Source organism: Pseudochaenichthys georgianus, chromosome 12 (genome assembly GCF_902827115.2).
Source record: "Pseudochaenichthys georgianus chromosome 12, fPseGeo1.2, whole genome shotgun sequence".
NCBI lineage: Eukaryota > Metazoa > Chordata > Actinopteri > Perciformes > Channichthyidae > Pseudochaenichthys > Pseudochaenichthys georgianus.
The window spans coordinates 6,036,258-6,062,855 of record NC_047514.1 but is presented as its reverse complement, the minus strand read 5'-3'; the positions used below and the strand labels follow the sequence as shown (position 1 = coordinate 6,062,855).

Sequence of the window (26,598 nt, the reverse complement as noted above, 5' to 3'; positions counted from 1 at the left end):
TAACTCCCTCCACCCCCCCGCATACAATCCCGTTTAGAAGCCCCTCTTCTCTAATTCAACATGTTGGACGAAATGACATTAAGAGAACGGAATTTACAATTAAAAGGCTGTTCAACGTGTGTTGCTAACTTGCTTCGGTATGCTAGCTTAATCTGTTATCTGTAAACGTTCCCTAAATCTACTAATTTAGGGATAATCCACTGACATCCTTTAATACACATGTTCATTTGAATCAGATGTACTGATAATATCCGCAATATAAATCTTTAAACTTCTTCTTACCTTTAAAAGTCCGTCACGAACGGTGTATTATGCTGCAACTCCACAGCTCTGCCAGCCTTGGCGCTAACTTCCGGGGAACGATTGAGAGGCTCCACGATCCGCCATTGCTGTGGTCCATTGGAGTGAACGGAGATGTCGTAACTCTTCTATTAAATAGCTCTGGCTATACCATATGATATCGCCCGAGGAACCCAGCCGCTAGCTGCTAACTGCCACGGCCGCCTCGTTATTCGTGAATATCAAATCCATCATAACAATCCAGAACGCACGGTGCTGTTACGTGTATGTAAATTGACGTGCTTGATGTGAACTAGTGTTAATTTCGTCAGCTATTTTTTTATTTAGTTTTAGTCTTAGTCCTGTGTTAAATTTCCTTTTTAGTTTTAGTCATATTTAGTCACCTTCATCCTGTTTTTATTTAGTCAAGTTTTAGTCGACTAAAAGTCTGAGCATTTTAGTCTTATTTTAGTCGACTAAAACAGTAAACATTTTAGTCAAGATTTAGTCGACTAAAAGTCTGAGCATTTTAGTCTTATTTTAGTCAAAGAAAACTAATTATTGTAGTCTACTTTTTGTTAATGAAAACTGTTGAGTCTTTTTTAGTCATCAGATTATATAGAACATTTCAGTCAAACTAGTCTAGCCAAAACCAATAATTTGTCATTTTAGTATATAAATAAATAAGATTATCTTGTCCTTATTTGATGAAAAACACAGGTTGAATGATTAAGAAAGCAGCTTTGCAGAGAGTATCTGGTCAGGTTTGTGGTGTTTTTACCAGCTGTTTTGCCACATTGCTTCCCTTCTGATAAAACAATGCATTCGCTTTTTTTCTCCGCCTCATTGTAGCGAAAATGGGCCCAAATATCACATTGTTTCTTTCTCCCAAGCAGTGGTGGCTTTAGACTTTTTCGTTGTCAGTCATTTTGACGGACAGGATTGTAACATTTCCGTCATAATCCATTATTATCCGTCGAGTGCACAATGTATCACTCACTCGCGCTGACGGGGGGGTATTCGGTTAACGCGACCACTGCTCCTAAGCCCTGTTGTTGCCATTTTATTTTCTGTTAAATAAGGTTAGTTAGACCATGAGTTAGACCCGAGTCTTCCTGACAGTTCATATTGTGCCGCTGCCCGGTGTAATTCAAATGTACCGCCGCGCGCAGCACAGAAACAGCTGCTGCTCTGCCGCAGCACCGGAAATGGAACTGCTGGGAGAAAAACTGACTATCAGAGATTTAACGTTATCTTTGATAATATTACGTCTCCTCATTTTTCGTCAACGAAAGTAAAGAGAGATTTTGTTATAGTTTTTATTTAGTAAACTACATTTTCGTCTCGTCACTTTTTGTCAACGATATTGCATGATGATTTCGTTACAGTTATTGTTTACTGCCGTCGGTGCCGTCTCGTCATCGTCTCGTTTTCGTCATGGAAAAAAAGGTCGTTGACGAACATATTTCGTCATAGTTTTAGTCAACGAAATTAACACTAATGTGAACGAGCCTTTTGGGGGGCGTGGTTAAAGTTGCGCATGCTCTATGAGCGCACATACGGGTACTTCTCAGGCATGCTGGGTAATCTGTGACGTGTCACTCTCTCAAAAGTTGGGCCATTTTGTCATCATACGCCAATGAGCAGCTCTCATACTGTAGGAATGAATGAGGCCCCACCTCTCACGCTGTATCCAGTTGTTATTATACATCCATGGCCCATACCCAAATGGACCCTTATCCCACGCAGCAAGCAGGAAATTAACCCAGCTCACACTGTCCGCTCCTCGCAGCAGCGAGCCGCCCAACATCCCGCCAACACGGCACCCATTCTCATCTGTTTGTCATTACTGGGGTCATTTTCTGGTTGCTAACGCCATTGTAACACATAATCACTGATGTTCCGCTGTAACGGTGGTAGACTCATCAGAACAGACTCGGCGAGCTGACCAATCAGAGCACAGTGCATGGGCTCACAGGGAGGGGGGAGCATGAGCTCCAACAAGCCGTTTAGGACAGAGTGAATGCACATACAGTACTATACAGAGATGATGTATAAGAAACCAATGTGAGTTTGGAAAATTGCACAATATAAATCTATTCTAGTAGACCTCAAAAATGGAATTATGATCAGTAGAAATGGCCATGACATGGGACCTTTAAGAATAGCGCTTGCTGGTAAGGAGTGTTATTGCCACTCACGCATGCACAGTGCGTACGCCGTACGTGCTACTTGGCCATCGGCTGAAGTCTTTGCGGTGTGTTCCAGTGCGACTTTTTTTTTTTTTGTCCTTTTTGAGACGTGAGGCGACACAACAATCGGGTCCATCGGGACGTGTTCTTTGGTGTCAGTTTGGTGTGTCAGGGCCTTTAGATGAAAATAAGGAGCCGCTCCCCACGCCCCTCTGAGAGATATTTGGTTAAAAAGAACACAATGGTGCTCTAGGTGGAGATTCAGGTGATAAGGGGGGGGGGGTTACCTTGGTTGGTTATTGGCTAATGTTTACACAAGCCAGAAAACCTTATGACATCACAAAGTGGCCAAAATCTGATCAGCTCATTTTCAGACAGGTTTTTATATAAATGGATCAGGACAAATAGTGAGCGAATCTTTTTTCCTGAAACTTTCAGAATCTCTTTACACAGAGGAGACACATGTTTATGTATAAAAGATTTGAAAAAGTGGATTTTTCTATAATAGGTGACCTGGTAAGCCTGAGAGACCCCGGTACCGCTGCAACATCTTGCAGGAAACAGTGTCTGAGGGCATTTTCATTTAATAAACTATGAATGTTTTATATCCATGTAACGGGAAGAAACTCATAACTGATCATTATTTTATTTTTTTTCAAAATAAAACCCACAATGCTAACGCTGAGCCTCTGAATTAGCAATGAGCGAAAAATGCTAACAGATGACTGCACCAAAATTAACTCACAAAACCTTATTATTTATCTTTGCACATCCAACAACACATCGTTTCATATCGTGAGGTGACACAGAATCGAAGGGTACCCTCATTATCACTCAATTATATGAAATCGCGACTTTATAAACAAAACATGTGGCGCTAGCTAAAAATGCTAACATGGCTCACCTGTGTCGTAGTCGGGTCAAACGTGGTCTTCAATTGGATTAAAACGATAAAAAAGCTGCTGAAGTTAATCCATAGGTTAATCCAATGTGTCTGTGTCCCTTTGAAATGATTTCTGATAATCCACGAGCAATAAACCTGCTTTTCGGTTTCCAGATGTCAGACCTAGAGACAGCTTCACTCATGCAAAACTGGGTGCGGAAGCCCACACCTTTTTATTTTACCATGTGTGTGAGTGGGGAGATTCCCCTTCGATTCTATTGGCTCTATCGGTCAGAAAGAGATGTCAATCACCAACATCAACCAATGGGTTCCAGAGAAACGGTAAAACCCCCATTTCCACCCAAATCACCTCAGAGGTGGAGTTTTTTGGCTAAACCTGTCTAAAAAAGTCAAATGTCAGTTGTTTTGCATCAATCTTTATACAGGGTACTTATTATATGCTGTACTTTGGATTCCTAAAGCTTTTAGTCTACCTTACCATCATCCAAGGGTAGTTTTCACTATAAGTAAAAAATAATATTTGGACGGATACTATAATTTACAGTTTTTTACTATGTTCAATCTGAATTTTCTTTAAAATAAAAAATATCTATATTGTTCTGACTCTTCTACATCCAACTCACAGGTTTATCTTTACTTTGAGGAAAAAGATTATTAATTTAACCCATTTAGAAGGGAAGATATGGTCATTTGTTCTGGGAATGTCATTTTCGAGCCTGAGACCTGAACAACAGGCTCAGGGCTAAACTGGTGGCAGCTGCAGCTCTACCTCCTGAGCCACAGTGTCACCGTACATTAGTAAATTTTGCTTGTTAATATTTTGTTTGGCATGGAAAATGTGTCCAATCTCAAAAGGGCATGCCATGCTCATTAGCCTCTTCAAAAGCTCTCAGCATTTCAATAATGCTATTGATATTTGAGGATTTTTCCAAAAATAAAATATTTGTTTTGTACAACATATCTTTGACACGAACAAATTGTGTAAAGGATACTTTTATTCGAACAGTTGTAACCAGAGCTGGGACTAAAAACAGTTTGTACTCAGTAAGGAGGAGATGTTATAGTTGGTGTCTGTTGAGAACTGGATCCTAGTTATCTAATTGCTCATGCGTCACTGACTATCAAATCTTCTTCTCAATGCAGTCGGACATGCATGTTACAGTTTGTCTTAAACATGCAGTGGAAAAACCTGTGCTAGCTCTTTTTCCACCCAACTATTTATCAGAAATTGCAACGAAAAATATATAGAATCATATTGATTGTGTCCAAATAGCAACTATTAAAAAGGATATAAATTAATATACCTCAAACACAATTGATCAGCTCCTAAGGGTTGGTGTGGTTTGATTAGATTTGATTGGTAGCAGTGTTGCTTTTGTAACATATAGAAAAAAAACCATTGCATGTATAAAAAATATGTGTAATGTGTATTTGCGCTTTGAGCATCTGGAAAAATGCTATAATAAATGTAAGGAATTATTATTATTATTATACGTTTTCAAAATAAAATGCATTTTGCTCTTTGTGGTCTACCAGCAACAGTACGTTTAGTTGGCCATGTATTCATAGGAGAGGAAAGCCATACAATATTAAACTAGAGTTAAATGAATTCCTGAACTAATAAGGGAACTTTTAGCCAAAAGGTTCATCCTCCTCGAGTCTATTTTGGTCCAGAACTAAGAGCAAGAATGATTAGATTACGTCAGAGCTGCAGAGTGTGTGTGTGTGTGTGTGTGTGTGTGTGTGTGTGTGTGTGTGTGTGTGTGTGTGTGTGTGTATGTGTGTGTATGTGTGTGTATCTGCTGCACCTACCTAGCAATAGCATTCAATTTCAATAAGTGTCAAGGGTCTACGCATATAATTAAATAAAAGATCGATGATGTAACGTGTCCATACATGTAGATACAGGATTCCATCGTTACCATGGATTAAGTGGATGGTGAATATTGCTGCCGCTTCCTGATGGCTTTACAGATGAAGCCGGTGAAGTCTGTTTCCTTTATTATTCATCCCTTTGGTATTCATCTGTGATTACAGCTTTTGTATCCTTGCTAAGAGTTATGCCATACTGTAATTGGTTCTGTAAAGAAATATTTGTATGTATTCAGGTTAGTAAACTATCAAGATGCTTAAAAAGGGAAAATGATTTGTGTAGAAAACTGGGCTGGTTTTGGGCCTGCTAACATGTGGTTTTGTGAGGACAAAGGAAGAGGGGGAAGGTGTGGAGTTGACATAGTCATCTCAGATCCCTGTGATAAGGAAGCTGAGCCACTGGGATTGGGGACTTAAGATGTGGGGTGTTGATGATAATTTGGGCAGCCAATCACTGGTCTGGAAGGGAGGCGCAGATAACTCCTCCTTGGGTCAGCGAGGGATATAGACAGAAACCCCGCTGTGTTCGGTCTCTTTCTCCTCTGGCTGGCTGGCTGGCTGGCTGGCTGGCTCACGTGAGTATCAGGTAAATGTGGGATCCCACAGAACTGTATGTAATTTGTACTGTATTGATTGTACTTGATTGTATTGCATTGTATATTACCATTAAAGTGGATTATTGTTAAACGGTTACTTGTTTGCTATGGGTTTCCTTCCTGTAAGATAACGGCTATGTTCTAGGAACGCGAGGAGGTTTAAGAAAGCGGACAAGTGGTCCACACAAATCTCCTAACAAATGGTGATCTCCGACGTTTCCGAGTAGACAGGGCTGTGGAAGGATTCAGAGGACCACACTGGGTCGGGAACAAGCACTTTTAGACGCCTCGGACAATAGCAGGGCCATGTATGATTGTCTGTAGGCGTTTCAGAGTGTTTTTGAAGTTTGAATGGAGTATACAATGCATCTTTTTTACCATGTTAGGAAAGTTATATATAACACGTGAACGTTGATCGTCAGGTATAGAGAGTCCTGCGTAACAAGAAATTAGAGCAGTTTAGCGTGGATCTTCAGGTAGTTTAGTCCGGAAGTGGCGTAGGAGCGGTGCAGTTCGTGGGATGTGCGGTGTGAGTCCCACACGACGTAACCTGGATGATCGATATTTAAGATCGGTCCGCCGTTTATAACTGGGGGTAAAATAAGAGTCCAAGACCAAATAAGCGAAAGTGTCAGCGGACTTTTATCTGTTAAATCCTTGGGAGAGAGCGCTAACGTCACCTACATTGTGACGAGACCGGCTCCCGTTTCCCTTGTCTGTAAAAATTAATTTGAAAGGCTGACGTAAACATAACGTTGATCGCAAGGTAGGCAGAGAGTCCTGCGTGACGACATATGAAGCACGTTATCAAGCCGGACAAAATGTAAGGGGAATAGATCTGTGTGATTTTTACCTAAATAACCTGTATGAGCATTGTCTATGGATATCAGACATTCGCTCAGAAGAGTGAAGCTCATTTGTGCTCTGCTGCTGCCATCTAGTGGCTGAAAGGGGGGGAAGCACGTTAATTAAGTCAGATAAATAAAAGCGAGGTCAATATATTGCGTATATTTAAAGAAATGAGCTGTCTGTAGGTTGTCATTGTTGATTAGTAAAGACCTTGTTTTATGTTGGTAAATGTAATGGTACAAAAGACAGGGGTACTTATGCCCGCTTCGGTTTTCAATGTCCGCCATCACGTTAAAACAGAGGATTGGTGGCATTTTCAGTTCATTGCTTGCTTCCACACGCCTTCCCCCTCCTTGTCTCTTTCACGACTATAGTTAATGCATTAGAACGATTGTCAACTTGCCGTGTTTCTAGGAATCGGCCTCGCTGTTTCGGAGCGGCCTTTCAAAATAAAAGCCAAAGGCCGCTGTTCGCCAGAGATGCCTTCACAATAAAACAGTAATTACCTTAACAATATATTTAACTTATATTGCGTCTTTAAATATTGATTTTAATTCATTACAGATCTAACCTGCTTGTAACACAACTTTGATCAAAATAATAGGATAAGCAAGTGGTTAAAGGGGGTTTCCTGTCTGGCTCATTTGATTTAGAACTGAAGTAAGGGAAAATAGTGTTTTATGAGTCATTCCTCATGGTTTCTGAAGATAAATCATCAGTTTGTCTGGACTTTGATATAGAGATAGGATCATGGTGGAGAAGGAAGACCTTTTTTGGTTTCAAATTAAAGAAGAGTTTAAGGATGAAGTAAGCAGGACTTCAACTGGCCAAAAGACATTTTAAAGTTTAATATTCTTGGTTAGCAAACAAGACATCTGATTATTATGTCACACATGATAATCTTGCTATAGGAACTAGCTTAAAATATTGGAGTAAATATGTAGATGTTCTTTCGTAGTGTGTGGAATATGTGATGCTGGAAACATGTACGTTTTTCAATGTATAGGAGAAAATGTTTTCCTGAAAGAGTTATGTTGGGTACATATGTAGCAATGGATGAAACAATTTTTAGAGTGAGTTTTTGTAATATCATTTGTAGACATCAATTAGGTTGTTTAGATGGCATTTAACAATTAAGACAGATAGTATGATTACAAAGAGTCAGAGTGGAAAGGGTTGGATTTATTTAACCTCAGTGTGCTAGATTTTTTATAGGTAATGCGTCCCGAGACCTGGACTCCCCCTCTGAGTTAGAAAAGGCTACGGTCCCGACCCTCCAAGCAGACAAAAGACCTAACCCAACAGGAAACTCCTCCTTCTCCATCGAACAGACAGAGAACCAGAGCTGAAACGACAACAACAAGACTGCAGCCAGAACTATCTCCGCCTGTGGCATCCAGAACCAGACAGCATGCTGACGGGCAGAAATCTACGCTCATCAGTCCCTCAGACAGGACCATGAAGTTCCAAGCTGAGCACAAGAGGAAAGTGTGGGAGATGAGAGCAGAATCTGCCCCCCATAAAAACAGCAGAGAGACTGTAAAGGAGGGGATAAAATGCAAAGCAGTGCAAGATGGGGCATGCAGAGGTAACTGGGCCAATGGCTGACAGCGGATGAAGTTACAGCTGAGGGACTGAAGAGAACACAGAATCAGAGGAGTTGGCATGGTCAATTAGAAGTGAGGAGGCCGGGGTCACGGCTTGAGAAAACCAGAGGAGGAGAAAAGGAAAACGGGAATGAGTGAGTTTACACATAAACACACTTATTCACAAAACGCACATTTAAAGCATAAATACGTAAAGACAGAAAGATTTATTAAATTAAAAATAGCAGTAAACTATTAGAGTAAAATGAGAACACACTGAGGGTTAAAGGGGGCCACATGACAAAGTACAACCATATTCTTCAATCTTTTCATCAGGTTAACAGAATATTCTTTGACATTTTTATTCACGTGTGAATAAAGTAGTGGGATAGTTTTGGGAACCACTCTATAAGACAAATCTTTATCTGTTTGAATAATGTTGAAGGGAGAGCTGGTGCCAAGCCAGATATAGTATTCCAATCTAAATAATTGATTTCACCATTGTAGCATAGTTATTACCATGGGAAATATGAAATGACTTCTGTTTTTAAATCCTTGATAAAGGAGGGAGGAATGGTTGCATGTTCGGACATCCAGGGTTCCACACACTGCTAAAGAGTTTAACATTGGTTTTTAGGTGGACCAGAATGGATGACATGTGGTTGTTATACCATTGTTATCGTGAACAAAACATAAATAAGGACATAGTATCTGCTTGAAGATGAATGGATTTCATATCCTAGAGGGGATTAGTTATTGTGAAGACTCCACAAGGTATCTACTAATGTATTGTAAAGAACTTGAATTGACTTGATAAATAAGTGAAGATAAGAAGATGTATGGACCATAAATTAGTCAAGTGGTAAATAAAAATAGCGGAAAAGAGGGGAACTATTAAAGGGAAGTGAAAAATCAGTCTAATACACACTGATAAAAAAAAAGGGGGGGGGCATGAAGGAAGTATGCACTGGATTTTTTATTCGTGTGTGAATTTGGTAGTGTTTTAATTTGTTACAGTATTGATCAGTTCAAAGGGAGAGTTTTAGTAACAGCTCTATAAGATCAGATAAATATTTATTTATATAGGTCATGTTGAAGGGAAAGCTGGTTCTAAACAAAATATAGTATTTCAATTTGAGGTACTGGTTTCATGTTCAGACACCCAGAGTTCCACGCACTGTGAAAGAGGGTAACATTGTTCTTTAAGTGCACCAGAATTGAAGATAAATTGATAGAATGAGTTATGGAATAAATAGCAGAGCTTTACAGATCCTAGTAATGTTTTGACACAAGATAGTGAGGTACACATGTTTCTGAAATAGATCTATTAGTCATTTTAATACTAATTAGGTGTAAATGAATTGCAGTAATAGTAATAGTACAATAAGGAAGTGACATTTTTTTGGCTAGACACTTTTCAGGGAATGTGGGAAACAGCAAGGAGGGGTTGGAGATATCTTGAACATTATAGTTGTAATTGTGAATTAATAAATGATGGTGCTCCATATATACAGATTTGTATAGACGGAGGATGCTGGCCTGTGCTGGAACATCAAAGTCTCTGCAGAGCACAACACATGGCCAAAAAGACGGAGACCAACTGACCTTTGACCCTGACCGACAGGGTAACTTGGGAAGGCACTGTCAATGACTGACTCTGCGGTGAACCTGACCAGACCTGACTTTACAACCTGACAGTGTGAGTGTGAGTGTGTGTATGTCTGCACCTGATCAGTGCAACTGCGTGATTTGAAACGATGACTAATCAAGCATGTTTTGGACTAACACATTATTTTTGTGTGATAATAATGTGTGAAATGAGAGCTTTCCTAACATTGCACAAAAGGGGAAACCGTATCTAATCTGGTTGATGATGTTTCACTCCCACAGGAGGTGGCTGTTTGCAGAATGTGAAACTCAAACTAGGAAATTTGGAATTCTGTTTCTTTTAGGACTGAATGATGGAGAGAAACACTCTCAAGTGTTTACTGGGAAAAATGTTTGGTATTGTCTTATAATCCATTATGACCTGAAGGTTTTCTTCCCATACAGGTTTTGTTTACACATGAGAGAATGTGTAAAAAAGGGGGAGTGTAAACTTTACAATGTACATTTTTCATTTAGGGACGGAAAGGAACCTGCTGCCCAACTCCATTGTTCAATCTGACCATTGATTGACAGTTTTAGAATTGACCTGCTCCATATTTGGGGATAAGAGGCTGTTTGGTGAATGTTGACATGTCTCTAGTATTGATTGAGTTATAGCAGGTAGCACAGGTAGAGAATCAGTGGCCAAGGGGCTACCAGAGAGATGTAAGTCCAGAATGAAATACTGGAGAGGCTGACCGGTGAGTAATGTGTCAACTAATGTTTCAACAGGTATTAAAGTAACTGAGGTTTGAAATGTAGAAAGAACATATTTACAGTTAAGCTAAAACATAGTAATGTAATGAGACACAATGTGATTTGGACAACATCATGTAACTAGTCTGGTAAAGAAGTAAAAGCCATAGACTTTATTGTTTAGGTCATTATGGGGATATACATTTCATCTACATTTAGAAAGACATTTGATGACAGTTGGTGGGAATTCTGTATTCATTTTTTCAGTGGGATAATATCTAAGCACTGACGGGTAGAAGCAGTATCACCAGGAAGCCATTCACTTTGTTAGTATTGTGATTTTGGTTGTTTTTGAATCCATAAGATTAGTGTGTTTCTTTACCAGAAACATTAGCAGTTCAAATCATATTTTTAGATTTTTAATGGGATCTCAGGGATTTCATTTAAAAATAAATACAGATGCTTGTCAGAAATTCAGAGCTATTGAAATATGTTATTTAGTTTACCTAAAGATGTTGGGGTTCTTATTTAGTGGGCACAGTCCAAGATTCTGAAGCAGCACAATTAATTTAGAAAACCTGTGCACACACGTCTGTTGTTTTAAGACACCCCACCAACAGGCTCCAAGTTGCCACGCACTGGTGGGTTAAACAGCCGAGGGCCCCAGAGCCCGGAGCGTAGGCTTGAGGGATTTGTATCAGATTTCTCCACACAGGTTGTTGATGCCAAAAGGGGGACAACTGGTACCACTGTGCGGAGCCAGTGTGCGGCGGGGGAAAACACCTGCGAGGACCCTAGACGACATCAGGACGGATCGGGCTCTCATCAGGGAGGTCGACTCGGAGGCTGTCATCAGCGGATTGGAGGAGAAGGACATCCATCATCCATCCAGCAGTCGTCCCGGGAGGCATCATCATCGGACCGGAGAAGGAAGATCGGGAGGACATCTATTCAGCATCGACTCGGAAGCCGCCATCAGCGGATCAGAGGGGACAAAGACACGGCAAGCCAGGACGGCACAGGGGACTCCACTCTCCGCTGAAACAGGAGTGTGGGTTAAGTGCAACAAGACGGTGTATGGAGCCAGCCAGGCCTGCCAAGCTATGGGCAGCCTCTACCATGACAGCTGCTTCACCTGCAGCGCCTGTAGTCGAAGGCTGAGAGGGAAGGCGTTCTACTATGACGCAGGAAGGGTTTTCTGTGAAGAGGAATTTCTGTACTCTGGGTTCCAGCAGTCTGCAGACAAGTGTAACGCAGGTGGACATCTAATCATGGACATGCAGGCCGGCAGGCCCTGGGGAAGTCTTACCGCCCCGGTTGCTTCCGCTGCAACGAGAGCCTGGACGGAGTGCCCTTCACTGTGGACACTGAGAATAAAAAGTATGGAGACTCAGCAGACAAGGATGCAGTTTTTTGCAAGTGCCTTGTGTAAATTGCACTCTCTTTTTTAAGAGTGCAAAAGAGGGAATTGTAAAGAAATATTTGTATGTATTCAGGTTAGTAAACTATCAAGATGCTTAAAAAGGGAAAATGATTTGTGTAGAAAACTGGGCTGGTTTTGGGCCTGCTAACATGTGGTTTTGTGAGGACAAAGGAAGAGGGGGAAGGTGTGGAGTTGACATAGTCATCTCAGATCCCTGTGATAAGGAAGCTGAGCCACTGGGATTGGGGACTTAAGATGTGGGGTGTTGATGATAATTTGGGCAGCCAATCACTGGTCTGGAAGGGAGGCGCAGATAACTCCTCCTTGGGTCAGCGAGGGATATAGACAGAAACCCCACTGTGTTCGGTCTCTTTCTCCTCTGGCTGGCTGGCTGGCTGGCTGGCTGGCTGGCTGGCTGGCTGGCTGGCTGGCTGGCTGGCTGGCTGGCTGGCTGGCTGGCTGGCTGGCTGGCTGGCTGGCTGGCTGGCTGGCTGGCTGGCTGGCTGGCTGGCTCACGTGAGTATCAGGTAAATGTGGGATCCCACAGAACTGTATGTAATTTGTACTGTATTGATTGTACTTGATTGTATTGCATTGTATATTACCATTAAAGTGGATTATTGTTAAACGGTTACTTGTAGGTTCTGGGTTTCCTTCCTGTAAGATAATGGCTCGTGTAGGAACGCGAGGAGATTTAAGAAAGTGGACAAGTTGTCTACCAAATCTCCTAACAGTTCTCATATCATTGTTTGGATTGAAACGTTGACACTTTGAAGTCTAACGTGAAGGCTTTTCACATGACCATCATCTCCGTCGAACTCCTACTGTAGCAGGAGGCTGCGCATGTAATTGCCTCTTCTTCTATGCTTTCACAACAAGCTGCTACATCATGTGCTTTGCTGTACACAGGAACAGCCACGAAGCAAATGTACGCTCTGGCTAGCTTTATTTATTGTCATACCATTAAAGTTTTTTTGTGTGTACTGCTCTTTGTAAATTGCAATCTGGAAGCAGCATCTCTGGATCGTCATCCCTTTGATCTTATGTCTTGATTTGAGTGGCTTTTCATGTGTTTTACTTTCCTCATCCTTCTGACAGTCAAAGACGCTGAAATTGCCTGTGTGCTAAGGTGAACGTTCTGAGTGAGAACGTATTGGACATTTCGAAAGCCCCTCGCTAAAGGCCCAGATGTAACTCGCTGGTCGGTGACAGGAAATTGAAAAAGCAATGTCAACGGTGTCCTGTAGGGCATTAACAAGAAGGGGAGTGAGGCAGCATGGAAATGTCACAGGATGCTAAAAGGAGAAAGTGAGATTGAGACGGACAGAAAGATGGTGAAACAACTCGAGGAAACCATTATAGGGACGGGGATGTGTCGAGGGTCAGGAACCAGTAGCTGTACAGATTGCTCTGGAGGCATTAGATGTGCTTGAACTTGCAGCCAAAGATGACACAGCGATGCTCAACGCTGCCTGATGAAATGTCAAATAAGAGTACTTCAATTCAGGCTGGTGCAGATGAGGCGTGTGTCACATGTTTAAACCAATGTCCTGTACTTTTATTACATTTCATCCACTATAGTCAAATTATACTTATTCCTCGAATGATTTAGGTTACTGATGATATCCAAGAGATAAATCACATCATTATAAATAAAATGGCTGATTAAATACCTAGAGGTAGTAATTCAAGCAAAATGTGTCTAACTCTGCATAATAAAAATATCCAAGTGAAGTAAGATGCATCACATAACAATAATACCGTCCATTTAGTTCTTGCAGCATTAGTCTGCATATCCAAAGACCTGTCCATCGATCTGGGAGTGTTAGCAGGTTCTGATTGTGTGTGTTAAAATGTGGTTCTGCGGAAAAGTGGTGGATTGAGCTAATTACCAACATCAACACCTCCATGTTTAATTATATTAAGCATTTTAGCATGCTTAATCTGAAGATGATAGGAATGATGTGCAATGTATTTCATATATTTCACAAATAGACATTTTTAGCCGATTTGCCCTGGAGGTGAAGTCAGTGGGCGACTGAAGTAATTTCAATTTATCCTGAAGGAGACATGGGCATATCAAATGTCCTGTAAATCTCTCCCACAGTTGGTTCAGATATTTTAACAACACTATTTTCAGCATTATAATAATAATAATACATTACATTTATAAATTATCGTCACACTAATGTAAATAGATTAATAAAGTTAGCAGGATTGTCAACTTGGCACCATGGACCCTAACCCTATAACCAGTGTTGTGCTAGTTACTGAAAACCAGTAACTAGTTCATTTCAAAAGTAACTCAGTTACTTTACTGATTACTTACACCAAAAAGTAATGCGTTACTGTGAAAAGTAACGTTTTAGTTACTTAAAAAAAGGGCTCCCATTATATTAATGCCCTTATAGCCTTCATTTCAGTACTGTTATTGCATTGGAGAATAATACAATCTGTTGATCAACTTGACATGCAATCTGGATAGCATCGATATTAGCTGGCTTTACATTTTTGTATATTCTTTCTCCAGGTAGTCTTCCGTTTCATATGCCGTGTGCCGCCCGGACATGCTATCATGCTAACTAGCTCCCTGAAAGCGGGTGACTCCACTGTAGCAATAGCCTGCATGTGTTCTACAACATACCGTGCAATGGCTTTATCGACTTTTCCCTGGCTAGCAGTCCCTTGGTTAAAATCCAGCCGCTGTTGCTTCGGTGCAGGTGGAGGTGGAGTGGCGTCGGCTGAGTCTCTGTGGTCTTAGCTACTAGCTTCGTCCCAGCATGTTGTTTTTGCAGATGTTTTAAGAGATTTGAATGACTGGTTTGGGCAGTAGATAGGCTCTTTGACCCGCCAGGACACAACTTACATTTAACTAAAACGTTATTTTCTTTGTGCTCGACAAAAGTGAAATAGTGAGAAACTAGACTTGAGCTCCGCCGCCGCCATGATAGTCTTGTTAGTAAACAACACAAACACGCCCACAGCCCGTCTCCGCATGTGACACAGGAAGTATTTAAGTACATTTACTCAAATACTGTACTTAAGTAACGCAGTAACGGTAACTGAGTTACTGAATTTAAAAAGTAATGCGTTAGAGTACTAGTTACTGCCAAAAATAACGGCGTTGGGATATATAACCCACTAATTATTATTGACGGATATAAACATATCCGTCAAACTTTTTTCACTCAAAGACAAACACGAAGAGTCAGGGGATTGACAGAGCAGCAGGAATTCATATTTTAGTCTGGATCAAAGCATTAGATCAACTTCCGAATCACTACCATGGCTTACATTTAATATGCTTCTCCTCAACCTTTTCCAAGTTAGATTTTTGGAGAATTCTCACATTTTGTCTGTTGCCAGTATCAAACAATGTGTGTATCCATTTGTATGCTTTGTGTGCTCGGTTCGAATGAATGCCGACATAACAACAAACTCTGGACTGATGTTGATGATTTTGTCATTTTTTAAAGTGCTTCTTCCACTTCTATTGAGAGAATACATCCTCAGTATTTATCCTGTGGCTGCTTCGAGAGCAAAGTCAAACTCTGTCGAAATTGCTAGATGCCAGAAAGAATGCTTGACAATAGTCCGCCTTGTCACTGATGTCTGTTTACAGGCAGTGATGTGTCACTTTTTTTTATCATAAAGCCGCCTTTGGAGCTCACAGGGTATCAGACTGATATGCTTGATCGTATTTATACAAACTGCCATTATGTTGAACCTGTTTATTCTTGTCATCTCCTTTTAACTGTGATGCTGAGTTCCACAAAAGTGTCACAGCAGATGTGTGCACGTTAGAGTGGAGGACAGTGTATTGCACTCTAGCTTTCAAATGAGTAAGATGCTAGAAAACTTTTAATCTAGCCATCAACACTTATAGCAAATAATGAGGTGGAAGGCATTTCCTGCTTTCAGCTTTGGTGTCAAAACAAGTCGCTTTATAGTTATGACACCCATTGACAGGTCTTAAGTCATGTGTACACTGCTGTCATTCAGACGTCTAAGTGACCATGTCAAATTAGTTTGGAGTCACTTATCATGTCAGTGATTTTCAATGTTATGGCTCTGGGCTCATCAATTTTGTTTAGCATTACGGGCATTATTTTGAGGTTGCTGACGGGCCCTTGACAGTTTCTAAATGATGTTTCACATCTTCCACTGGGTCATTTGTTAAAAGCCTGGCTTCTGGCCAGATGTCGCTCCACTTGCCAGAGCGAGAAACGGTTTGGCTCCTTTGCATGCACGACTTACAGTACCTCTAACGGTACTGATGAAGACACTTGACTGCTCTCACATCAGTCAGATAGAGCTTTTACAGATGTAAGACACACAATTAGTTCCCTGCAGCCGAGCCACAGCCAGAGTAGCATTAGGTCATGGGGATTTCTTTGCCATTAATGCAAGTCAATGTTTCAAGATAAAACCATCCTGATCAATAGAGGGATAAGCTCAAGTGTTCCATCGTTCTTCACTTATTTCAATTTCCCTCTTTTATTAGGTCTCTAAAAATAAAGCATCGATTTGTCTGGAATGTTATAGTGTAAAGTTAACCAGGTGAGAAGAGGGAAGATGGATTAAAGGAGACTGAGAGGAGCTTTTTGTTGTTGAGATTCATGGTGTACTCTTGTTTTCCCCACAGCAAAGATCCACTACCAGCCAGCCCTGCCCACAGAGAATTCCTTACCCAGAACATGCCGGTGGGCTACATGATAAAATTCATATTACCATACCAGACGGTGAGTAACAGAAGACAAATCTAAATGTGGACATACATTTGCATAACGTTATAAGGATGCAAATTAGGCACATTCATTTTAAACAACGACTTTGTTTGTCTTAACAGTTGTTGCAGCTTTTTACATATTTTCACATATCTTTCATCCCCAAAGTGTTTTCCTCTGAACAACATGTTTCATACTTCACATCCATAAAGAGTAACATCGATTTCGATTGTTATGGTGGATTATTAAATTGGTCACACTGACACATGGGCTGTTTTGCAAATATGTTCACATAGAAAACAGCATTTGTGAGGGGTGAGTGCACTGGAAACAGTCAATACAATTTTTATAATAATAACAATTATGCTTGTCAATTGTAACATTTCACAACGGCTAATAGGGGCCCATTTCATCTAAGCAATTTGCAAGCAGTACTTACAAGCGAATGCTGGCTGTGTCACGTTTCACAATTGATTTCTGCTTGCAAATTGCAGATAAGTGTGATTCCTGCAAGGCGTATGCATGGGTTGAAACTATTGGATGTTAATAATAATCAAAATTACCTCATTGTGCAGATATAGCTAAATGGGCCCCTGAATTTCAATAACCCCCACATAAACTCTTAAGATATGTTTCAGCTAATCAGGACCTTAAAAAACACTTGAAAGTCTATCAATATCAACATTGTGACTGCTCCAGTAGGACTCAGCTAGGGCTGCCTAGCTGGTGCGGAGGTGAAAACACGCTGCAAACAATTGAGTTATTTTGTAGGAATCCGGGAACTGAGAGTGTAACAAAAGGGCGGGTTGACTGCGCAAATACTTTTTTTCTTACAGAAGGTAAAGAAAAAGGAAAGGGAAATGTCAACACGTTTCAGCCAGAAAGAAAAACAGAAACTGGCCGGCACAATGCATCCGCCTGAGGCAAATATACCTGAGGAGGGAGGGGAAGGCCTCTCTGAAATATTAAAAGAAATCAGAGAATTCCACATGGAAACTGCTGGGAATTTTGTAGTATTGAAGGAGGAAATAAACGACTTGAGAGAAGGCTTCGGAGAGCTGAAAATAAGAGCGGATGCAGCAGAATTAAGAATCGCAGAAAATGAAGACCGTGAAATCGGTATGACAAAAGTACTCCTTCACAGTTTACGCATGCAAAAGCAACTGGAAAATAAATGTGAGGAACTTGAAGGCCGGGAACGACGGAACAACCTGAGGATTTATTCAGTGCCCGAAAAATGTGAGGGAAATAGCATGATGGACTTTGTGGAAAACTTAATGCGCGAGAAACTGGATGTGAGCGGCGAAATTCCCATTGAGAGAGCACACCGGGCAACGGAGCATCTCACTGGGCACAGCGACCGTCCCCGATCAATAATAGTCCGCTTCCAAAACTACAACGTGAGGCAAAGGGTGCTACAAGCCGCCTGGGCAAAGAAGGACATTAGGGTGAAAGATTGCAGGATTTTCTTTGATGAGGACTTCACCACCCAAGTGTTCAAGGAGCGCGCAAAATACAGACAGGTAAGGAAGCAGCTCCAGGAAAGAAACATCAAATCCCGCGTTCTGTTCCCTGCTAAACTGAAATTATTCGAGAAAAACGGAAAAGTCAGGGTGTTTAACAACCCACAAGATGCGGCACAGGGTCTACTGGAGTATGGTGTCAACATGGAGAGTCCAGCAGGATAACCGGACTTGGAGTCTACTCTTCAGGCTTCAGGATGGCAGACACACCGCTACAGGAACCGGAGAACCCCAGGATGTGAGCTGATGTCGGACGTAAAGACATTAATTGACTCGCTTGATCGGCATGAAAGAGCAAAGGAATGAACAGGTAGTGTGGAGGGAGTTAACTCCTTGCAGACGTACATGGAAAACAATAACAACACATACATGACTGAGCCACTCGGAATCTTTTCCAGATTTGACAACACAGAGTATAACATGTACAATTTTGATTATGATGTCGATTCAGAGAATCATGTGTTTAATCATATAAGTGACTCGTGTAAATATTATACCGATGATCAATTTAATGACAATGTTGGACTTGAAAATACATGTTCTTTAATACATTTCAACTGCAGGAGTCTGTATGCAAACTTTAATAAGATCACTGAATACCTACATACATTTAAAAGTAAATTCAAAGTAATAGCCATATCGGAGACTTGGCTAAATAAAGACGAAGTCACTGATTTCCAAATTGAGGGTTACGTGCTACACCATATCAACAGAACCAATAAGAGAGGAGGGGGTGTGGCTCTTTATGTGGAAATAACCTTTATAAAGACTTCATAAAATGTAGGACAAAGGCAATTGAAAAGCAATACAAGGCATATAAAAATAAGTTGACAGTTATAATGAGACAAGCAAAAAGAGAATATTATAATAATATGTTAAAAGAAAAGAAAAATGATATCAAGGGCACATGGAAAATCTTAAATAATGTTATTGGAAATACATCTGTATCCACTGGCCTGCCCAGTCACTTCATTGATGACAAAAATAAGGTTGTAAAAAACATGAATGAAGTGGTACATGAATTCAACTCTTTTTTTGTAAATGTCGGACCTAATCTTGCAAAGACTATTCCAAAACAACATGATGGGCAAAAAGAGGATGGCGGAATTGGGGGAAGTAAAGTGTTGCAGTCAATGTTTCTGGGAGAGATAAACGAAATTGAAATTAGATCCATTGTAGACAAATGCAAAAATAAGACTTCGACAGATAGTGATGGGATCGACATGACAATAGTGAAAACGACTATTGACTGCATAATTAAACCGCTAAGCTACATCTTTAATATTTCATTTCAGACAGGTATTTTCCCAGATAGCATGAAAATAGCTAAAGTTATCCCACTTTTTAAAACAGGGGACAAAAGCCAATTTACCAACTACAGACCAGTGTCCTTGCTTTCACAATTTTCAAAGGTCCTTGAGAAATTGTTTGTCCAAAAATTTGATAATTTTGTTGAAAAAAATGAGTTACTGAGTGAGAGTCAGTATGGATTTAGGAAAAATCGATCTACAGCTTTAGCTTTAATGAAAATAACAGAATAAATTACAACAGCTATAGAAAGAAAAAAATACACAATAGGTGTATTTATTGACTTAAAAAAGGCATTTGACACCATAGACCATTACCTATTCATTTTTTAAATTACATGATACGGAGTGAGAGGAGTAGTTCTAGATTGGTTAAAAAATTATTTAGATAACAGACAACAATATGTAGAATTTGCTGGTAGTACATCAGAGTGTATGAACATAGAATGTGGTGTCCCGCAGGGCTCGGTTTTAGGGCCTAAACTTTTTATTTTGTACATCAATGACATATGTGACCTGCTCTATCGGAATCAGTCGCATTGACCCGAAGACACATTTTGAGTTGTATACACTGTTGGAAAGAGGAGATTCCTAGCTTTTTAATGATATCAGGATTGTTTTTGTACTCCAAATATTAAGCGAAATATGTCACATTATATAATGACTGTCACCGAGTCATCATTTTGAGAAAAAGGCCTTCAAAGTTTCCTCTTCTCTGGAATCCATCGATCCGATTGGTTATTATCGGAGCAAATTATCAAAGTAGTACGGAGGGAAGACATTTTTGTTTGGATTACTGGTCTGGGGGAAGCTTGCGAGTGTGTGTGTGTGTGTGTGTGTGTGTGTGTGTGTGTGTGTGTGTGTGTGTGTGTGTGTGTTTGTGTATTTTTGCGTTTGTGTATATTGTGTATTGTGTACACTCACGAGAAACACCGGCTGTTGTTATGTCTGCTGTGACGTCAAGTTACTCCGTCCTCCGCTTGTAATTATGCCGTTACAAGCTTCAAAGTTGTATTTATCATCTGAATCCGAAACAAGTTTCATATTCTGAAAGCCAAGACTTTGTTTATTTAAAATCAAACAAAACACCCGAACCCCGAAAAACAATTTTTTTACGCAAATCCACGTTTATTTTTAAATGAGCCGTTGCGACTTCCGACTGATTTCGATAGAGCGGGTCACATATGTGAAACGTCAACATTATTGCAATTTGTGTTGTTTGCAGACGACACAAATGTATTTTGTTCAGGAGATGATTTAAACATTTTACCAAAGTGTATTGGACATGAAATGGTCAAACTTAAAATATGGTTTGATGAAAATAAGTTAACCCTACATTTGAATAAAACGAAGTTTATGGTTTTTGCTAATAGAAAAAAAGATGAAAACATTTCACTGTCCATTGATGGAGTTTTTATTGAAAGGGTTTCTGAATTTCGATTCTTAGGTGTGACGCTGGATGAAAACCTGACATGGAAATCACACATAGCACATGTTAAAACGAAAGTGTCTACATTACAAGGCATTGAGGATGTTGTACTGTTCACTCATTTTGCCATTTTTCATTTATTGTATAGAAGTGTGGGGCAACACGTATATGAGCAACATAAAGCCATTATCAATATTACAGAAAAGGGCAGTAAGAATAATTCATAAAGCTGACTCAAGAGAACACACCAACAGACTGTTTTTTAAGTCAGGACTCTTGAAACTCAAAGACATAGCTGAGCTGCAGACATTATCAGTAATGCACAGGGCAAAAAGCAGAATGTTACCAGTATATTTACAACAGTTGTTTGTTTTTGGATCAGACAAGGAAGACCACAGAAGGAAATTCAATTTTAAGCATCCATATGCAAAGACTACTCTTAAACAAATGTGTATTTCGGTAGTTGGTGTACAATTGTGGAATTCTCAACACAAGGATCTAAAGAATTGTATATATTGTTCAGTTAAAGAAGTTGTATACATTAAGAAAGATGGGACTATATGAAGCACAATGTGAATAAGTCTATGTACTCTGGTCCTTCATGTTTTTGATGTCTTTGATGTGATGTCTCCTCTGTATTTGCGGGTCCCATTGCCATTGTTATTGTTGTTGTTATTATTATTATCATCATGCGTCGCTTTCCACCTTCTTCTCCAGTAGGACTCAGATGAGGGTGTTGCACTTTTCTTTTCCTTATACATGTGATGTTTTGGTGTTGTTTTGTTTCTTTCCGTTAACCGTCAAGTGGGAAATAAGTATTTGTTTTTTTGTGTTTCTCTTAGTATCCTAAGACACTGTTATGTTTGGCTGTGAAGAAAAATAAAAATAAAATAGTATTATGAAGGGCCTGACCATCTATTTGTATTTATTTGTTTTTTTTAGAAAGGGGCAGGTCACATAAGATTTTATTCTTCTCCCTGCTCCTTTTCGCTCAATGGTAGAGTCATGTTTTGTGGCAATTATTGTACATTTGGTTTTGCGTACCATGAGCGGGACAAATACAAATGAAATGTAATGAAATGATCTTTCGTGTGAAATTGAAAAATGCCTCCCAACAGCAGAAGTGAGTGAACATTGTTATAAAATATGGATTTTTTTCACCTGGTTAATAAAATATAAAGCCTATGGAGACAGCTCTCATCTCATTTGGCACACACTATTTACGAATCTACAAAGAGCTTCTTGCATTATTTTTTTCCCATTTTGTACTTTACAACCACAAAATTAATTAACAAAATGTGTGTTTAACTTGTTATTGGAATCAATGTGTCTAATGTAATTAACACAAAGTAATTAGCGCTTAGATCTCTGCCTTGGTGGCTTGCCAAGAGACATATGGAGTCTAAATAAACAAAGGCATTCGTCACTGATCTAGAATATTGTTTATTTCAGTCATTATTGGAGAGCTGCCTTAACTGCAGTTATAAATATGACATGTTTTTTCTGCCAGAAGCGTGGCTCGTATTTGGAACATGCAGTTATTTCCTATTAAAATAGCAAGGTGAAAATTAAGGGTGTGATTATTAATCAGAATCACACACTTTACAAGCCTGTTTACAATAAAGTGCCAGAATGCACTTCACTGTTCACCTCTAATCTGATCGCAGACTTCCCCAATTTGAAGGATTACCCATGTTATTATCCAAAAGTGAATGTACAGTATATGATACGTAGCACTAATATTTATCAAAACTTATCAGTTCAACACCAATTGCCAAAGTTAACTATTTGACACAGCTATAGCATATCTATAGTGCAGCCTGTCCTCCTACAAAAAACGACCATATAGGTTGATTGTTCAGCAGCTAAATACGACCCATAGTCACGTTTTAAAGTGTAGCACCTCTAGTGGTCGTGTAAGAAACAACATGCTCCTGTCGATTGCAAACGCTCCGGAGGGTCGTTTATTCACAAATAACCCTCTCTGGAAAATCCTAAATTGTGGAATAGTTTGGCCATTAAAATGCTTTTTTATTAGATTTCTAGCGAGAAGTGTATATTGTACTTTTATAATCTACGTCCAGTGGATGTGTAGGATCTACAGTTTGATAGATATACGAAGATGATTTGAGGTCTCGCCAGGAGAACGTGTACTGTATATGGGGCAACTTCCATGTAAAGTTAGCGTGGGTGAAAACAGTATTTCCGGTCTCGAAGTTTTCATAATAAAACCGGAAGTATTCCCCACACTGTCAAATGATTACACAGTGATATCTCCATTACTCATCGACTAAAAAACATCAGTTTATCCTTGTTAATTACACAATATTGATTGGTTTAAATTGTGTACAATGCTTTTGTGTTTTTAACCTTCGATTCGGAGAAACAAATGGTTTTTTCGGAGTTTAGACACTACAGAGTTTCCGAAGACACTACACTACCCAGAATCCCCAGCTATCGTTTGGGACTACAACATCCGCCTTGCTTTACAAACCCCGTGATTAGCCCTCAAGCTCTGTGATTGGATATTGGAGTGGCAGTGCGACAAGGTTACGCTGTCAAACAGCTCTTTGAAATGGAATGGAACCACGCCAAACTATCCAAAACTGGACTTGGACGGGTCCAGCCCGGCCCTCCCCCCCCAGAATTACACTTGCTGGCTATTGTGTGTTTCGCAACATGTTCTATGGCACGTCTCTACTGGGAAATGTAGTTTTAAAAGACGTTTTCGTATTTCCCACAATTAGAAGTTGCCAGTATTAAACTGTATACATCCCTGGAGGTTTAGGGGATATGAAACACATTGGTGTTATCAAATTTAAAACATATAATTAATACATGGGTGAAAATTGCTTGTGTCCATAATGGGCAGCATTAATACCACATGACAGCTAAGGTCAGAAGAGCTTTATTTAACAGCTGGTCTTATGTCTGTGACCCCTCCTGTTGTTAATTGATAAGCCTGAAACATGCACTTGTCAAGGTTCAGATGCACATTTAGCAAATATGGCAGTAGCCATCGATCATCTTAAGTTAAGATACTTTATTGATCCCAAGTTGGGAAATGTTTTTGTTACAGCAGCATGTACTACTTTGTTCTACTCCACTACAATTCAGAGGTTAACTTGGTATTTTTACTCTACTACATTTATTTGTGTTACTTTGCAGATTATGATTAATGATGTGAAATATAAACAACCCTTAAATCAGACTTTAGTTACACCTGAGTAAAATTCAGCTTTATCAGTTTGTCTGTTTTGCACATCCTCCTGTTAATATCTTTGGACGTCCTGAACTAAACTGTTTTATTGTAGAGATCACTACAGTATCTTCTTGATATTTTCCATTCTATATTTCTATCATTGACCCCTATTTTGTATGTAGGCTACTCTTAATATTTAAATGTTTTCATCAAATATAACTTATTCAACAACTAAATTCAATAACGTGCTTTAACCACTAGGAGTTGCGGTTTAGACCAGTGGTCTAGTTAATAAAACATAATAATATCGTACATAATATGACTATAAACTTTATTGGGAAATTAAAACAGAACGTTAAAGGAAAATACAGTTTCAGTCTCTCGATGTGAAGCTTATGCATTGTACCATGAACTTGTATAGACCTGTAACAGTCAACTGCATGAGGAGTTGGAAAGGTAAATCAGAAAATCAGTAATATCTTTAAAAACTACAAAAAAGTCCCTTTCTATCAGCTGTGCACCGTTATGGTGTAAATACAGACTATCTGCTAATTGGATCAAATATAAAAGTCAGCTGAATTAGTGTTGATACTGCAAGGAGACGTATTGTGTGAAAAGAAATGGAAGATGTTGTTTAATTGTTGATATATATATGGTCCACGTCATGTATTCAGTTTTGGCGGAATCTCTTCCAGTTTGTCAAAAGGTCTTCTGATCAGGGCTCTATAAATACATATCTAGGGCAGATATGTAATATTTAATGCAGCCGAACCGTGTATTGCAATGCCGTTATGTGATGACTTTCAAAGAGAAAAGCAAGAACACTCGGAATAAAGTATTATTATTATTTTTTTAATGTTTTCCGATTTCATATCACATAAACACTATATCCCGACGTGCATTGCGGCGTGATTTTAGCCTATCAAAACCTCTGAAAACAGAAATGTGTCTCTCAGAATCGAAAGAGAAAAACCTATGGGAAAAACACAAAAGCATTGTACACAATTTAAACCAATTAATGTCGTATAATTAACTAGGATAAACTGATGTTTTTTAGTGGATGAGTAGTGCAGATATCACTGTTAAATCATTTGATCATTGGTTTTATTATGAAAACGGCGAGACCGGAAATACTGTTTTCAACCCGTAACTTTACATGGAAGCTTGCCGCATATACACGTTCTCCTGACGAAACCTCAAATCATCTTCGTAATATCTATCAAACTATAGATCCTACATATCGACTGGACGTGGATTCTAAAAGTACAATATATACTTCTCGCTAGAAATCTAATCATAAAGCGTTTTAATGGCCAAACTATCCTACAATTTAGGATTTTACAGAGAGGGTTATTTGTGAATAAACAACCCTCTGTAACGTTTGCATTGAACGGGAGCACTAGAGGCCGACAATTTTAAAACGTAATTATAGGTCGTATTAAGCGCTTGAACAAACAACATATTTGGTCGTAATAAGGGCTTAAACAATCGACCCATTTGGTCGTATGAGTTGGAGGACTTGTCACTTTCCAAACAGTCTCAAGGAGGCGAGAGTAAACCCTCTCCTGAAGAAACCCACTCTCAACCCGTCTGATGTTATAAACTACAGGCCTGTCTCTCTCCTCCCGTTCCTGTCTAAAACACTTGAACGTGCTGTCTTTAAACAACTCTCCCGTTATTTCCATCAGAACAACCTTCTGGATCCGCACCAGTCTGGTTTCAAGGCAGGTCACTCCACAGAAACTGCTCTCATTGCTGTCACTGAGGAACTGCACACTGCTAAAGCAGCCTCCCTCTCCTCTGTCCTCATCCTGTTGGACCTGTCTGCTGCATTCGACACGGTGAACCATCAGATCCTCCTTCGCACCCTCCAAGAACTTGGAGTTTCAGGCTCTGCACTTTCCCTCCTCACCTCATACCTCAAACACCGCACCTACAGGGTTACTTGGAGAGGGTCTGAGTCCGACCCTTGTCAATTAACTACAGGGGTCCCTCAGGGCTCTGTTCTTGGTCCTCTCCTCTTCTCCCTGTACACAAACTCGCTCGGATCTGTCATTAGCCCGCATGGTTTTTCATACCACTGCTACGCTGACGACACCCAATTAATTCTGTCCTTTCCCCGCTCAGAGACCCAGGTCGTCGCACGCATCTCTGCTTGTTTAGCTGACATCTCTCAGTGGATGTCCGCTCATCATCTCAAGCTCAACCTTGACAAAACTGAAGTGCTTTTCCTTCCGGGAAAAGATTGTCCCTCTCTTGACTTAACTATCAACATCGGCCCCTCTGTTGTTTCCCCGACCCAGACTGCAAGGAATCTGGGTGTTATCCTAGATAACAACCTGTCGTTTACTGCAAACATCGCTGCT

The 26,598-nt window shown here is 39.9% G+C and overlaps 1 protein-coding gene across 1 annotated transcript in view; it reads left to right on the top strand.

Moving 5' to 3' along the window:
- The window catches only part of LOC117456532 (probable flavin-containing monoamine oxidase A), a 114,529-nt gene that overhangs the window by 34,085 nt on the left and 53,846 nt on the right, over nt 1-26,598 (top strand). The window contains 2 exon segments of the mRNA XM_071205079.1: nt 16,690-16,716; nt 16,719-16,786. Coding sequence (XP_071061180.1) covers nt 16,690-16,716; nt 16,719-16,786 — 95 coding nt within the window.